The sequence below is a fragment of the Schistocerca americana genome, chromosome 2, assembly GCF_021461395.2.
Source record: "Schistocerca americana isolate TAMUIC-IGC-003095 chromosome 2, iqSchAmer2.1, whole genome shotgun sequence".
Lineage (NCBI taxonomy): Eukaryota > Metazoa > Arthropoda > Insecta > Orthoptera > Acrididae > Schistocerca > Schistocerca americana.
In genome coordinates, this window is record NC_060120.1 from 505,430,366 (window position 1) to 505,446,819 (window position 16,454).

Sequence of the window (16,454 nt, forward strand, 5' to 3'; positions counted from 1 at the left end):
ATGTAATTGCCATCCTCTAATTGCTCTTCAACAGTGGTAAGCAAGAAGGTGCTTAAAACATCAATGTAGGCCTGTGCTGTGATATTGCCACACAAAACAACAAGGGGTGTAAGCCGCCTCCATGAAAAACTCGACCACACCATAACACCACAGCCTCCACACACGCTGGCAGACGACATTCACCGGGCAGTCGCCATACCCACACTCTGCCATCGAATCGCCACATTGTATACCGTGATTCGTCACTCCACACAACGTTTTTCCACTGTTCAGTCGCCCAGTGTTTACGCTCCTTATACCAAGCGAGGCGTCGTTTGGCATTTACCGGCGTGATGTGTGGCTCATGTATAGCCGCTCGACCAGGAAATCCAAGTTTTCTCACTTCCCTCCTAACTGTCATAGTACTTCTGATGTAGTTTGGAATTACTGTGTGATGGTCTGGATAGATGTCTGCCTGTTACACATTATGACCCTCTTCATCTGTCGGCGGTCGCTGTCAGTCAACAGACGATGTCGACCTGTACGCTTTCATGCTGTGCATGTCCCTTCACGTTTCCAGTTCACTATCACATCAGAAACAGTGGACTTAGGGATGTTTACGACTGTGGAAATCTCGCGTACAGACGTATGATATAAGTGACACCCAATGACCTGCTCCATTCTGCTCTCTCACGATATCTAATGACTAATGAGTTCGCTGATGTGGATTACCTGGCAGTAGATGGCAGCACAATGCAATATGAAAAACGTATGTTCTTGGGGATGTCCGGACACTTTTGACCACATAGTGTATGTCTGGCGGCAGCAACCTCTTTCTGCGGTACCTTCCCCAACCTAAACCTGTAGCAACACAGTGACCAGTGTCTAACAGCTGCGAGAGTTAAGGCAGTGGGCCCTGAGCTACTAATCTGGAGACACGCGTTGGAGCAGTGAGACCCTGAGACGTGAGTCTCTCCTTACATGTTTTGTAATGCATTAGTGTCGTACTCCTCTAAGGTTAACTTGACTAGACAGCATTGTTTTTAAGATATTAACAATGCAGGCACTAGTTTCTCCTGGCAAGAGTTTCTTTGTTGCTTGGTGCTACTTGTTTCATGTGGATATCAGTGCGTTTGTTAAAACTATACACTATGCTAACTGCGCTCTACGTGCGCTCCTATCCACCTCGTTTCTCGACGGGAGTTGTAATCTTTGACTGTGAGCTTCGTTAGCAGTGCTAGACAGCGCTCGCGGAGGCGCAAGTGTGGACAGCGCGTGTCCCAACCGCCGAGAGGAGTAGTACAGGGACTTGTCGATGAGCCGCCGGGAATTGAGCATCAATGTGAAGTGTAAACGCTGCCATAAGGGCGAGTTTTGGCGTGGCTGTGGGCGTGAATTTTGATCGGTTGGCCGCTCAGGATCGTTGACTGGGTCAGCTGCGTGGTTACTGGGATGTACCGTGCGGCCCTGGTCGGTGGGACGTCTGGCTCTGAATCTCGTGCACTTAATCACGAATGATGATGTATTTAGATGTATTTATTCACCTGCCTGTTGTCAAGGTAACATATCATGCGGCAGTACTTTTGTTGTTTGTGTAATCTGGCACTTCAGCGTAGATATACGACAAGATCTGCAGTAAAAGATCGCTCTATTTTGATATAGAAAACATTGCAAATTAAATGGTGAAAGACTTTACTCTTGTATGTTCTGATGGAAAGTATCGTTTAGGTGAATGCAACATAAGCCATATGCACAATAATATTTGTGTGTCTGATATTTCATAACTAACCTTTGAACGTCAATCCAGGCCAAACTGTTTGGCCTGTCTCTTTAGTGTTTATATTCAGGTTTTATTGTACTTAATAGGAGCAGGTAAACATTTGTGGAAAGCAAAGCTCTTTCGAGTCAGTGCTAAGTATAACGTAGCTTCTCATACTGATTAACGGCAGTTGCTGCTGAAGGGATGTTATATGGCAATTTTTCTTTTAACATCATTAGGATTAACCAAGCAAATATAAATTTTACTACAGAGCTGAGCGTGGCCGTTGTGAATGTTTTATCAAAAAAATAAATAGCCTCAAGCAGACATTTGCTCTTAAGTTAACCGTTTTTAATTATTTATAATACATTCCTCATTATCAGTGCTGTTGAAAAACAGGAGGCTTCCTAGAAGCATATTTGAATTTTCTTAAAGAGTCAGAATATTTCAAGGGTTAAGTTATTGATGGCCTTTTATATCAACCAAATCCAGTATGCGAAACTTTTCTTTAATATTTTCAATACCTACCAACACCATTATTTATGGTGTTTTAGTTTTGCTTTTAAAAAGGGGCGGGGGGGGGAGGGGCAAATGTTATTGGAGCATTGTTTGTATGTGAAATGTGATTACAATTTTTAGTCATTTCTGGAGATTGATTGTAACTGTCTCTCTGTCCGAACCTGTGGGGTGATTCTGGTATGGCGACTGAGTCCCCCGTTATTCTTGTCGCCGACTCACGTATCTATAGACTCTCGTTGAAAACATACTTTTGTAAATGGTACTTTCAAGATTCAAGTAATTTCTTCACTAATGATGACAACTATCTACACATTCTTGTTCAAAATATCCTTTGGTAAATGATTTACAATTAAGATTTAAGTAATTTTGTTATTACTTATGCGTAAATTTATTCATTAAAATAGATTCTCATTGGATTTTGTCATTTAATTCTGAATAGGGCTTAAAATATAATTTGGGTTTACTTACTGTGGCGTGGCTTTCTCACCCAAAAGCGAATTATTCTGATGCGAAGGTGCTATGCCACTTTTCAAATTGTTTAATGGGGATACTGACATTATAGAAATATAAAACAGTACTGACTGTGCAGTCTCACATTTACGTGTGTATGTTTGGAATACTGAGAGGAAGTCGAGATAAGCGAAACGGACTGTAAACAGCGTTGGAGGAGTGGGGCTGTACGGTGATATGCTTGTTAAAGGCACTTAGTGTATCTGTTGTTAAACAAAGCGTTTTGGAAATCGTTTAATGCTGGATAATGGTGATTTTTGTTAAAATAATGCAATGTGGTTATTGATAATTTATTTAGAGGGAAGGAAGGGCGGGATAAACGATCAGAGGGTGTTCTTGTCTTAGATCGTTGACTGAACCAGAACCAGTATAGTGGATGGGTGACCATTTTGCCAACATTCTTTAGCCATGCAGCTGCCCTGCAAGCAGATATCCGGTTACATCTTGATATTGAATGTACCTCACACAATTTCCCTCGAGGTGTGGAAGGACCATCACGTTAGTGACCTTATGATATGATCGTTATCCTAGAATCCACTCTGATATACTACTGACTGCTCGTAGCATGAGTTATCTTTTCCACAGATTTTTTTACAAATCGCTGTGCAGTGTTCGACCGTTCCTGTCCATCAGTACACTATGTCTTCCTGGGTGATACTGCGTGGTTGTTCCTTCGCATTTCCACTTCACAGTCACATCAACAATCTACTTGGGATGTTTGTTTTAGAAGGGGTGTACTAACCCTGATGGATATGTAACTCAGGCAACATCTAATGACCAGGTTCAAAGACACTGAGCTCTCTTCACCGACCCATTTTCCCGTTACGGCTGCTCTACTGATGTTACTCCGTGCCTTCTCTTATACTGGTTGCGTCCACCTCCCTTGGTATCTGGTGGTCAGATCTCAAATTACACGGGGGCATCCGGTCAGTTTTACTTAGATATTTAACAGGTTTTAAAATAGGTATATCTTCAAGAGTCTGGCAAACTCTATCACGAAAGCAATGGTTTCTGGTGCAATGCTGCATGCAATTCTATTGCCGACAAACTATCATATCCAATCACATTACCTATGGGTTGTCAATGGAACGAGATCTAAAGTGTAAATGTTCACTACTTAAACTGTAGGTGTGCCTACAAAGTGAACGACCTCTAAGAATTTTAAATTAGTTCAAATAGCTCTGAGCACTATGGGATTCAACATCTGAGGTCATCAGTCCCATAGAACTTAGAACTACTTAAACCTAACTAACCTAAGGACAACACACACATCCATGCCCGAGGCTGGATTAGAACCTGCGACCGTAGCGGTTACGCGGTTCCAGACTGTAGTGCCTAGAACCGCACGGTCACTCCGGCCGGCTTTAAATTAGTTCTAAATAGGATACTTTAAGCAGCATGGCCATCAGTTCGATGATTTTTGTTTTCAATGTACTAGTTTAATAAAAGAGAGGCATGAACGATGATTGTAAACAACATTTAGAAAGACGTTGTCATGTCTGGAGTCATTCAGTGTGTTTACAGTCTGTTCAACACTCTGGAGTTCATCTACATCCTGAAGATACTGTCCCAGAAGTCCACTCGATCCTTCATCAAATCCTTCTTAGAACTCAACCCATCACTGGTGATGTCTAGGTAATATCCCTCGTCCTTCTTGAAAGGCAACCAGGTCACTGACAACATAGGGTCCGCTGGATCTGGTGTTGGATTCCTGTTGAAAAAATGAAAACAATAAAACTTTGGTAGCTACTACTCGAAAGCGTGAAACGAATACAGAGAACACTGTTTTAATTGTTGATCATTTATAGGATTGACGTACATAGAGTCCGAGCTCATTGTTTTTGTACATTGCTTGTTCGAATCTTGTGTAGTAAAATAACATGCACTTATGAACTCAATTCTTGAGCAAAATTCCCAATTATATTATTGTTACGACTGAAACTGTATTCAAGAAAAAAGTAAAAAAAATTAAAAATTAAAAACAAGGAAGAATTTTTACTCTGCTCCTACTCCACGGGCGACAAAATAGTGGAAAGCAGAACGTATGTTGAAAAATATAATCACTCCTTTCATAAATATGAACTAACATGTGGTTTTCAAGGCTTTTGCTTCAACGCAACCAGCCCTTTTAAATCTTCCAAATGCAAAAATCCATGAACAATGTAGGGCACAAGTATTTTGATTCCAATATCATGAAAAATATTCAGGGGAAACGTACTTTGCCACGCCGTCATCACTAGTACTATTCGTTATCGAGTTTTGAATACAACTGTGGGTCATATGAATGAAACTAAATTGTTCCTTAACAGCATTCAAAAGTCCTTGATTGTAATATGATGATTATTTTGCTTGAAGTTAACTTTCGCTGAAAAAATGTGTGAGGGATATGCCAAGAGTAACCACACGACACAGTATCACATCCTTTGCTTCATAAACAACGGGTGACGCGACAGGATTGATATGTTATACTTCGAAACATTTCTGATAATACTCGTTCTTACGAAGAACAAACAGAAAAATCTCTAGCCTATGCAAGTTCACAGATATCTAGGTAAACCACGAAGAAGGTAGAGAGAACCATATCAACGAAAATAAAACTTCTGTCTTCGTCTATTACAGTGCGTTAAATTTGTTTTAGTTTCATGCATTAGGCACAGATGGAAACTGCTTCTATTTGATTAAAGTATGAGTAAACACTAAAAACTAAACAGACCAATAACTGATTGATAACTGAGTCACGAAATTCGATGGAATTCGGAAATTTAGAAACGTCCTACATGTACCTTCCGTATTTTGAATGACACCTACAAATGTTTAAATGTATTTAGTTTTTATGTCGTGAAGCGTAAGTGAGCTACGTTCATTGTATTGGCAAAAGATAAAATAACGTGAAACAGTTATATGGGGGGGGGGGGGGTTGAATTTTTTTTTTACTGTTTGATCCTGAACAATAGTTTGTTATACCTAGGTGAAGTGTCACAGGATGCTTCAAATGAAGTTGAACTTGTAATCAGTTTTCTGTCTGTAAAATACTTCCTGATACTTTCTTATAATGTTAGGCAGACGCATGAATAACAGTGGTAATCACTTGGTTTTCTGCACGTTGAAATGTAGAAAGGATTAATTTGCTTATTGTTCTACTTATGCTGTTGTTCGTATTCGTACGTTCTGTTATGTCTACAAGAATCCATCTCTCGGAATTGCACTTCATGCACTGTTTCTGAATATTTTTCAAATGGTCTAATTTATGGACGTTTCCTTAAAATAGCTCTCAATAACTACGCTACAACATAAGCTGGTAGATTTATTACCATTGCTTCTCCATAACTACTTTTTATGAACTGCATATAAGTACGACCTTAACCGACTCTTATCATCACGCGAATTTCGCGGAGTAGAAATCTGCGTATACGCTGTTAGAAATCAGTCAAATAAAGAACAGTAATAAGGCTTCCATTCTCAATTACGAAGGAATGGAACAGTAGTACTACTAGAAACTCAGTTCCTTTGTTATAACCTTAATAAAGGCAAAATATTTAACTAACAAGAGCTGGAGAAGTACCTGTATGGAAGGTTAAATTAATGGTGTGACAACTCATTGTATCTGCCGATTGACCTTGAAATACGTTTCTAATCATGTCTGACACTTATCAGAGATTTCTGTCACTGCAAATTAGGAAAGATATGGCTGAAAAACAAGTAGAAAGCTTACCCAGTCTTGGCGAAGTTGGTCCAAAGCCGGGTCATACGCGCTATGGCTTTGCCTTCTTCGGTTTCTGGTCCCTTCGGAATGTCCTTCGTTTTCTCTTCGGAAAACAAGTAAGGTAAATCATCACAGTGACTGACACCTGTAAAAATAAGCGAAAATCAAACAAAATATTACCTAATTTACATCAAAAGTGATGCAACTGTGGCTTTTCAGCCAATACACTTCCCTCTCTTTCGGCGGTTCATAGAGTATCGAGATGCTTACTTTAGTAAGATCTACCGGAAGATGAATCAGAGATTTCGTCTGTGATTATATGATATCTGATAAAAGTCTTCAATATTCGTGGTACCTTTCGAGTGGTAGATATTTCCGTGACATATTCTGTCGGCTGTTAATTTGCTCGGTTGAGTTCTATCAAATCCTCCACGTGGCTTTATATTTGCTTCACTAATATTGTTTTAATATTAGGTCCTACTGTAGGATATTCCACGCTATTTACTGTATAATCCCTGTACTACCCCGTCTCCCGAAGAAGTGTCTGAGTCCCATCTACTATGTCCTTGCTTCACTTCAAACCACTCTAACTAGTCTAGAAGTTACGTTTGTAATATTTACACAGCGATAGGTTGAAAATTTCAAAACTTAGATATGTGTGACTAAAACGAATCTTAGACCTAAGATTGAGCACATCACATTTCAGAAGATGTTAAGATTCTTACTCTAAGATTCTCTTATTCTACGAGGGACAGAAAGAAAATTAAGAAATGTTTCTATGAAAGCTTGCGCCATATGTTTAAATACTAGCTGCTGGAAGACCAACCTCGTACCACGTGGCCACATGTGGCTGGTAATTGTGCTGAAACATGAGTTATAGAGGAAAGTACCTTGAATTCTGACATCGCTCTCATGTAGGCGTAGTTTGTAGGAGTCAATATGGCACCTTGTGTTCAGTCGTGCTTCAAACCATCGTACATGGCATATGTCTGAGGTGATACTAAACAATATTTGATTCGTGATTGCTACCGTCAGAGCTCTGCACGATGACATTAATACACTACTGTTGTTGGAAGTCGGGTGCTCCACATATTTCATCAAATAAGTGTGTGACAGGCATGGGCATGCTCTTGTCACTTTTCGACATTTGTGCTCTCGGTATGCCGTCATAGTTCAGACGTTTCTCGTTTGCGAAAGAAGGAAGCTGGAGTGAAGTTTTGCCTGCAGCTCGCAGCAAACGATGTCGAACAATGTATAATAACAGATCGAGTATACTACTCTCCAGCACCTAGCCGACATCATATACGATACCATACGGTCTGCTACTACCATATGGCTGGCTGGTGGCTATACCATTGTGTGTGATCAATTCATAATCATCACGTCGCTATGTAACACCAGTTTGTATTAATTGGTTCCACAGGTGCACACTATAGCTGCATGTCCAGTAAGTTTGAAATTTTATGGTACGAGAAACTCGTATCTATGAGACTGAGCTTTCTTCTCCGTTCTATTTCAATAGCTTACTTACACTACGAGCTATGACGTCGACGAAGCTTACTGGCACTTCTTTCCAGATAATCAAGCGGCTCTAGAGCTCCTGAGATTGTTGTACCGCTGGTCTTCCCTGCCAAAATAATGCAATGCTGAACAACGCTCTTAACGTCTTATTCAGGTACACTGCTCTGTATAATATATGAGGTAGGATTCGCCCAAGCCAGTCTCAGTGGACGTTGCAGTTGTTACTAAGATTAGTGGCTCTGAGCACTATGGGACTTAACATCTGTGGTCATCAGTCCCTTAGAACTTAGAACTACTTAAACCTAACTAACCTAAGGACACACACACATCCATGCCCGAGGCAGGATTCGAACCTGCGACCGTAGCAGTTGCGCGGTTCCGGACTCAAATGCCTAGAACCACTCGGCCACCGCTAAGATTAGTGAAACACAGCACAATACCAACTGTTTTCTTTCTTTCAATGATACTGCTGCCATTTTTTGCGTTGTAATACGATCCAGATTTCGGCCTTAGGCCATTTTCAAGTACAAAAACTTAATTTAAATGTCAAAAGTATCAGACTGGTATCAAATACAAGTCTTTGAACGCACATCTGGCCATAAAGGCCAGATCTGTCATAAGTAAAAGTGAGAACATCTCTAAAACGCCTAAATGTATTACAAAACTTCATTTCTGGACTCCATAGTACAGTCGTTATATGAAACTACTAGAACACTTAATAGGTATGCGCCACATTATTCTGTCTGAACAGTAGCTGACAAAATATGACCAGATACGATTCGTCGACAGGCACTTGTATATCAATCCAGTCTGATGTCTTTTCATGTATAAATAAGTTTTTGTGCTAGAAAAAGGCCTAAGGCCGTAATATGGATCATCTTATTACAGACAAATGGCGTCAGCATCATACAAACAATTTACAATGACTGTTGTTCCTGCAAAAATAAAAATTGTCAATACCAACTGTGTAAATAAATATAACTGAAAAATTTTCACACGGGTCTCAGATAATTAAGTAATTGTTTTTCCTAGCTGCCGCTATATAGTACTCACTGTCTGGTAAACTACGTCTGAAATACGAACGAGATGATTAAACATACGGAAAATATATTTATTGTGCACCATCTTTGCATATAAGAGCAGGAAGAGACCGCGGTCTATCGTGGATACGAATCCTCGGTACACATTGTAATTGCCTATAGCTTCTGCATAGTGATTTGGAATGTTTTCCGTGTGTGCGACGTATATCCACACCATTCATTACGCAATCTGTACTGCCACTGAACTCTCCTTCCATGGTTGCACGCGTACTGTGGCACATTTCATGTTCACTCAGGCTACAAGCGCTGTAAATTAGCCTATAAGCCGAATTGTGCTCGTCTCCTCTCATTAAATGCGTCAAACCTTGGAATGTTTGAACTAAATGTAAATGTCGTGTGACTAGGGCCTCCCGTCGGTTGCACCGTTCGCCGGGTGCAAGTCTTTCGATTTGACGCCACTTCGGCGACTTGAGCGTCTATAGGGATGAAATGATGATGACGACAACACAGCACCCATACCCTGAGCCGAGCAAATCTCCATCCAGCCGGGAATCGAACCCGGGCCCTTAGGATTGGCATTCTGTCGCATTGACTACTCAGCTACAGGGGGCAGACAATGTCTGAGCTGTATGACAACTACAGTTCGTCTGACCAAGACAATAGCTGCCACCAAGGGACAGTTGCCCTGAAGCACGTAGTATACGTGCAATATGGTATCAGGTGCAGCAGCGTCATTTGTCGACCATGCCTTGTTGTCAGCCAGTTTCGGTGGATCCGGCGCAGGTGAGCCTTGAACACGGTCAGTGGCTAGAAGCCCGCGTCTCTGTCTCGATGGTACACTTTGTAACACATGCAGCGTCTGTCCAGCAATCAGTCCAGCTGCAAATATTCGATTATTCTCCCCTTCAGAAGTTAACCTGCACTTCAGAACAGCGTAAAAATTACATCATCGTTGGACATCACAATTGTACACATCCAACAAACACTATTTTCACAAATAATGAGAGAACTCTCACGAATAAGCACTTTCGCAAGTAATGCGTCAACGATCACGAATAAGGTTAAGTGCCGTTCTGATAAAGGTCTACAATATTCGTGACACCTTTAGAGAGCTAGATATTTCCGTGAATCTGTAAATATTACTCAGTTACAATTGTGAGACTTTTTAATTCCACATCCTTACACGCTTCTTTATGACAAATGGAATTCTTTATGTATCTTGTATTCCTTGTCCATCCTCTTCATTATGCTATACCCGCTGACAGCTGCGTAGTTGAACTCAGTAAGTCTTTGGGATTTTCGTTACTTGGTGAGCTATTTAGTCACAACATTTGAAAGTTGTGTGTTAAACAACACTTTCATTTCACTCGAAGGATTTATCTTGGTTATGTGACATAATCTTTGCAAACGTTTCGCAAATATTTCCTGTAATCGGTATCGATAGGTCGCTGTTGCAGTTTGAGTGTTTTCAACTTCGACAAAGTTCCGCTCTACTACAGGCGTCAGGTGGTTGACTGTGTTCCAGATCCAGCGGCCAGGTTGTGTAAGTTGATCGAAGGTGATCTTTGCAATTGGATATTTGGTGGGACCGTAACAGGTATTAATTTGCATCATGTAAACATTTCAGTACGGAGAGTTTGGTATTTGCACACATAAATCACATCTTTTCGCATGTTGAATTAGTGACGAATTGCGAGCGTGGTCTAATAATTAGTAACGCGGTATTACACAGGCTCACAGACCGATAACTTTTCGCAAATTGGGGAAGATGATTAGAGGACCGTGTTGTAGTCATTTAATCCAGTGTTTTATGCTCTCAGTTTCGTTATTCTCTACTGTATTTATGGTTATTCAATGCAATACTGACAATGGCTTTGCCGCAGTGGTAACACCGGTCCGCGTCAGATCACTGTAGTTAAGCGCTGTCGCACTTGGCTACCATTTGGATGGGTGACCGTCAAGTCAGTCGACCGCTGTTGACAAGCGTGCTGCACGCAGCCCTTGGGGGGGGGGGGGAGGGGGAAATTAAGGAGCTACTTAATTGAGAAGTAGCGGCTCCGGTCACGAAAACTGACAAAAGCTGGGAGAACGGGATTCTGGCCACATGCCCTTCCATATCCGCATTCAGTGACGCCTATAGGCTGAGGACGACACGGCGACCGGTCAGCACCGTTAGGGTCTTCCGAGACCTGTTGGTTTTTAGTTTTCAATGCGTGCAGAGGACACTTGCATTTCTGTGACTGACAGAAAATCGATTCATGTTCACGGGTATTGTAAAGCCCAAGTGTTGTTCATGTAACATTTGATTATTTTGAACTAAATACAGAGTATCAGTTTAGCTTTGTGGTTACTCATTTATGGTCTCCTTATACTTGTTGCCAATATCCACCAATGTCAATTCAGTGACCATCAAAGTCACAGATAAAATTAATTAATTCTGTCATATACAGATTCTCCCATGAATTAGTAATAAATATTGCGCTCTGTGTACTTAATAAAAGTTCTTTGATGACACCAGGACGGAAATTTGCAGTAGCAAATTTTTATAGCATGTACATTGATGTTTTCATGCAATATTTGTGAGCCAGCCGGTTCAAGGCGCTACAGTTTGGAACCGCGTGACCGCTACGGTCGCAGGTTCGAATCCTGCCTCGGGCATGGATGTGTGTGGTGTCCTTAGGTTAGTTAGGTTTAAGTAGTTCTAAGTCCTAGGGGACTGATGACCTCAGAAGTTAAGTCCCATAGTGCTCAGAGCGATTAGAACCATGTTTGCAATTTTTGTGCAGAGCATGGTAGTTAGGTTTTTAATTTTAGCAACAGTACGTGCAGATTTTATTGTTCTGCTACGTCGTTATTCAGGGTTTTATTGACGTGTTTTCTGTGATAGACCAGTTTCAGATTAATATGATTACATTCAAGGGAAATCGTCCCAAGGTAAGCACATTCCCGCACAACAATTCTTAGAGCCTTTCTAAGCGTGATTACACATTGTTAGATGTTTATTTACACAGGATATCACGTTAAGTCGATTTTCTGTCAGTGCTGTTGTGACTAATTCTTTTGCTTACGTCACAGGGTCACAAACATCAGCGTAACAGGGCATAGCTTCGTACGTCAGGGCTTAGTCTAATAACCCAAGGTAGCAGATGAGTTATAAACTCAGTACGCAACTGACACACTATTATTTCTGTACTTGTTAGCCATTTCGTTTCTCCTATGTATATTTGACACATATCACGTGTGAACAGCTGGAAAAAGACATTTCGTAAATGTCATTCACTATTTATTTCACTATCAAATGTAGAGCATATTTTAGAAAAATCAGTTGTTGAGAAAGTTATCTATTTCGAGGCTGTTTGAACGTAATCGCTTAAATTCGACGAAAAATGTATTAAAATTTTCGATTAAACTGTAACAATAGAAATAAGTACTTGAGATATATATTTTACTAACATTCCGAAGTGTTTTTGAAATTCCTATTAAAAGGACTGAATGATTGTTTGTTACAGATACTAAGAACATAATAACGGACATTTATAATAGTTACAATGACTGTAATATTCAGCGCTTACTTAGAAACGTTGTTAGTGCTTGATTAAGCTAATAAGGTAACGTACAAATATCTTAAACCTTTTAGTAAGCTAATAAGGAATGTGGTGATTCAAATAGGTTTTCAAACCGTTTTGTGTGGGTCACCTTGGCACCGAATGGCGCGGAAAGAAACAAGATGACAGTCAAAGGCAGGATAGCCGTGTGTGCGGACGTAGCCGTGTAATGTATGGTGACGTTATTATTTTTGTGACTGCTAAAACTGTGTAAATTCGACCGAAAATTCGGGTGGCAGCGGCATTTACGTTGCAAAGTCTTCTCTGGAAATTTTGTATGTAGGAAAGCAAGATTATCCAATATTAATCTACCGCGGGATTTTGAACCGACACTACATCAAGAACAATGGCTCCCGCAAGCAATGTAGTCGTACTAAATTAATTCCATTTAGAAGGAGATGTGAAGAGCCTAGCCAGCTATCATTGTGCAAACGTCAGCTACGGCACCACAACAGCTACTACACACAAGGCGAGAACTTTTATGAATTATAAGTGGGTAGATCTGTAGTGAACATTACAGTCCAAACTTCATACGCCACTGTGGAATAGGTGAAGTTACTTAAAATTATTACTCAAATTCATTCTCCGAAAATCATATATCTTTTCTTGTTTTGTTTTACCCTTTTTTATAATTTTCTGTAAAGATCATATTACTTTCCAAATAGCACGATAATTAAATATAATCGTAACTTCAAGTAATGTTAACTTTGCTGCAAAGGCAGCTGTAAATGCATTTTTATATTACTGAAATGTAATGGTCGCATTGACATTGCTCTTGGGATTTCTTTTACAATTTTGGCAGTTATTTCATTTTCATTTTTTTATAACAGCAAGTTTTAAAGTGTGTAACCACTGAGCTACACAGTGATCTCAGAGCTTGCAGCTAACTTGATTGAAAGTAGAAGTTTCAAAATAGTTAACAAGATAACTGTATTTCAATAATAGTAAAATAGATTCTGATGTATTAAACTGATCCTTCGCAACTGGCGATCGAAAAATCTTCATATAATTAGTATCTTTCAGCGTTGGACTGTTGTACAGCAAGATTATACAGTCTTCAAACCATTCATTGCTGTGGTTAGGATAAATTTACCACGTAGACAGTGAAGCAATAATTCAGTGAAATGCGCTTTGTAGTGTGACGAAATTATGAAATTACTCATCGAGCCTCTTTATCGACTTCGCGCATTGCAAAGAGCTCCATAAAAAAATCAACTACCTAAAGATTAACCATGTATTTCGTTAGGTTGACATGGTCAACCAGATAATTAACCATTACTAGACTCAGTAGAATGGTCACAATTTTAAAGCTACATACTAAATACAAACGCTGAACTAAGCCAAAAACGACGTCAGTTTTTCTGGCCAGTGACCGGTTGCAGTGTTAGGCAATTTTCTGTTGGTTCAGTTTGTGGGCGGACGAATCGCACGCTGCTCTGCTGTCTAAAAGGATGATATAGAGGATATAGAGGCCTGTTTATATGTAACGTCTGGGACTCTATACAGTGTCTCTCCAGTACTAAACATCGTATTCCGTACCGAGTTTAATACGTCTGAAAGCAAACATGAAAGAATTATCAGACTGGACTGGAAATCGGTAGATGGAACGTACACATCAAGACCAACAATTGCTTACTACTTCAGAAAAACTGGATAATTTATTGAAGAGAAAGAGAACAAGACATTCGATCAGGTGGACATCCGCAATTGAGGAATATATTTATAAAACAAAAGTCAGCCTCAGCTTCTAGTAAGTTTCTTAATTTTCTTCCACGGCCGGTTTCGAAGCTTAAACCTTCAAGTGCTGTCCAAGGGAGCGCTATTTTTGCTAGGCCTACGCATGATGGCATCTAAAGACGTACCTTTATGCTTCGAAACCGGTCATGGAGTATATTAAGAAAACTGCTAGCAAACGAAGCGGATTTTTACTCTATAAAAATGAACAGAAAGAACCACACAAAATGAGCAAGTCAGTAACGAGATGATCCACCTCTGACCTTTATGCAAGCAGTTATTCGGCTTAGCGTTGATTGACAGAGTTGTCAGATGCCCTGCTAAAGGACATCGTGCGAAATTCTGCCCAGTTGGCGCACTAGATCGTCAAAATACCGAGCTGGTCGTAGGTCTCTGCCCATAACTATTCAAACCTTATCAGCTGGTGAGACAACCTGCAACTTTGCTGCCCAAGGTAGGTTCGAACAAGCACGAAGACAGGTAGTAGAAACTTTCAACGTGTGTGGGTGGGTATTGGTTCAAATTGCTCTGAGCACTATGGGACTTAACTGCTGCGGTCATCAGTCCCCTAGAACTGAGAACTACTTAAACCTAACTAACCTAAGGACATCACACACATTCATGCCAGAGGCAGGATTCGAACTTGCGACCGTAGTGGTCGCGCGGTTCCAGACTGTAGCGCCTAGAACCGCTCGGCCACTCTGGCCGGCGTATGGGTATTATCTTGCTGAAATGTAAGCCTAGGATTGCTTGCTATGAAGGGCAACCAAATGAGGCGTACAATATAGCCAACGTATCGCGGAGGACAACCAAAGCAGTCTTGGGGAGAAATGAAATGGCATTCCCGACACTCACCCCTGTTTGCCGGACCGTACGGCGGGTGACACCCTGTTTGGTATCCCACTACCGTTCGGGGTGGCCCCAGACACGTTTTCGCTGGCCATTAGGGACTGGAATCTCATTGACTGGAGTAGAATTCAGTGATGAGTCCCGCTTCGGACTAAGCCCCGATAACCAGCGAAGCCGTATCTGGAGAGGCCCCGGACGGTGGTGGGAACCAAACGAACTGTAACTATCCATACGCCCGACAACCAGGGGTATCGTTTCGTATCATGGCAAGATCCCTTCGGTTGTCATCCGCCGCACCCTTACACCACAACGGTACGTCGACAATATTCTACGCCCGTTTTGTTGATCTTCATGGCAAGTCATTCTGGGCTTACATTTCTGAAAAATAATGTCCGCTCTCACAGAGCAAGGGTTTCTACCGCTTGTCTTCGTGCTTGCCAAATCGTACCTTGGGCATCAAGGTCACCGTATGTGTCCCCAGTCGAGAACTTTTGGAGCATTGTGGGCAGGGTACTGAAACCAGCTCGGTATTTTGACAATATAGTGCCTCAATTGAGCCGAATTTGGCATGATATCCCCTAGCAGGACATCTGACAATTCTATCAATCAATGCCAAGCCGATAATCGCATGCACTTGGGCCAAAGGAGGCGAGAAGGACAAATGCATTATTGACTTTCTGAAACTGTGAAGCTCTTGAATAAATCTTCAAATTCTTTTGAAACTTTAGCCATCTGTTTCTCTGTGCACGTACGTCACAGATCTCGATTTGCGTTCTATTTGGATAATTGCTTCGTGGTGCATTTTTTTTGTCTTGGTGTGTATTTACAGGAAAATGAAAGAAAACTAGTATAAGATGACCTCGGGAACGATTTATTTGTGTTCCTGACAAATGTAAGGAAAGGTGAAACAATACTGAACGTAAGTCGTAATTTACAGGATAGGTTAAAAGGAGGCAAACAAGGGTTTATAGCATTAGTTTTTCTGTAGTCTGTTCTCTGCCCTCAGTCCCAGTTTTGAAACCCGCCACCGCTTGAATTGTGAATAAAAATCATCAGCAATGGCGGCTAAACGATTCCGTCAAAAGGAGTCACACTCATTCAGTCAACAGCCAGGCAGAGGTTCAGGGCAGTCTCTTGCCCTTGGGATCGGAAACTATCCTTAAAGAAGGAAAAATCAGCAATGATCAACGGACTGACGATGCAGAAGACCATGGAAACCACTGCATTGAAGACAC

The 16,454-nt window shown here is 41.0% G+C and overlaps 1 protein-coding gene across 2 annotated transcripts in view; it reads right to left on the reverse strand.

Moving 5' to 3' along the window:
* Positions 1-4,233: 4,233 nt before the first annotated feature.
* The window catches only part of LOC124596262 (bile salt-activated lipase-like), a 72,213-nt gene continuing 59,992 nt past the window's right edge, over positions 4,234-16,454 (reverse strand). For both annotated transcript variants that reach the window (XM_047135337.1, XM_047135336.1), the window contains 2 exons: positions 6,480-6,615; positions 4,234-4,478 (listed from right to left, as the gene is read on the reverse strand). In XM_047135337.1, coding sequence (XP_046991293.1) covers positions 4,316-4,478; positions 6,480-6,615 — 299 coding nt within the window. In that variant the 3' untranslated portion in view covers positions 4,234-4,315. The remainder of the gene's footprint in view (positions 4,479-6,479; positions 6,616-16,454) is intronic.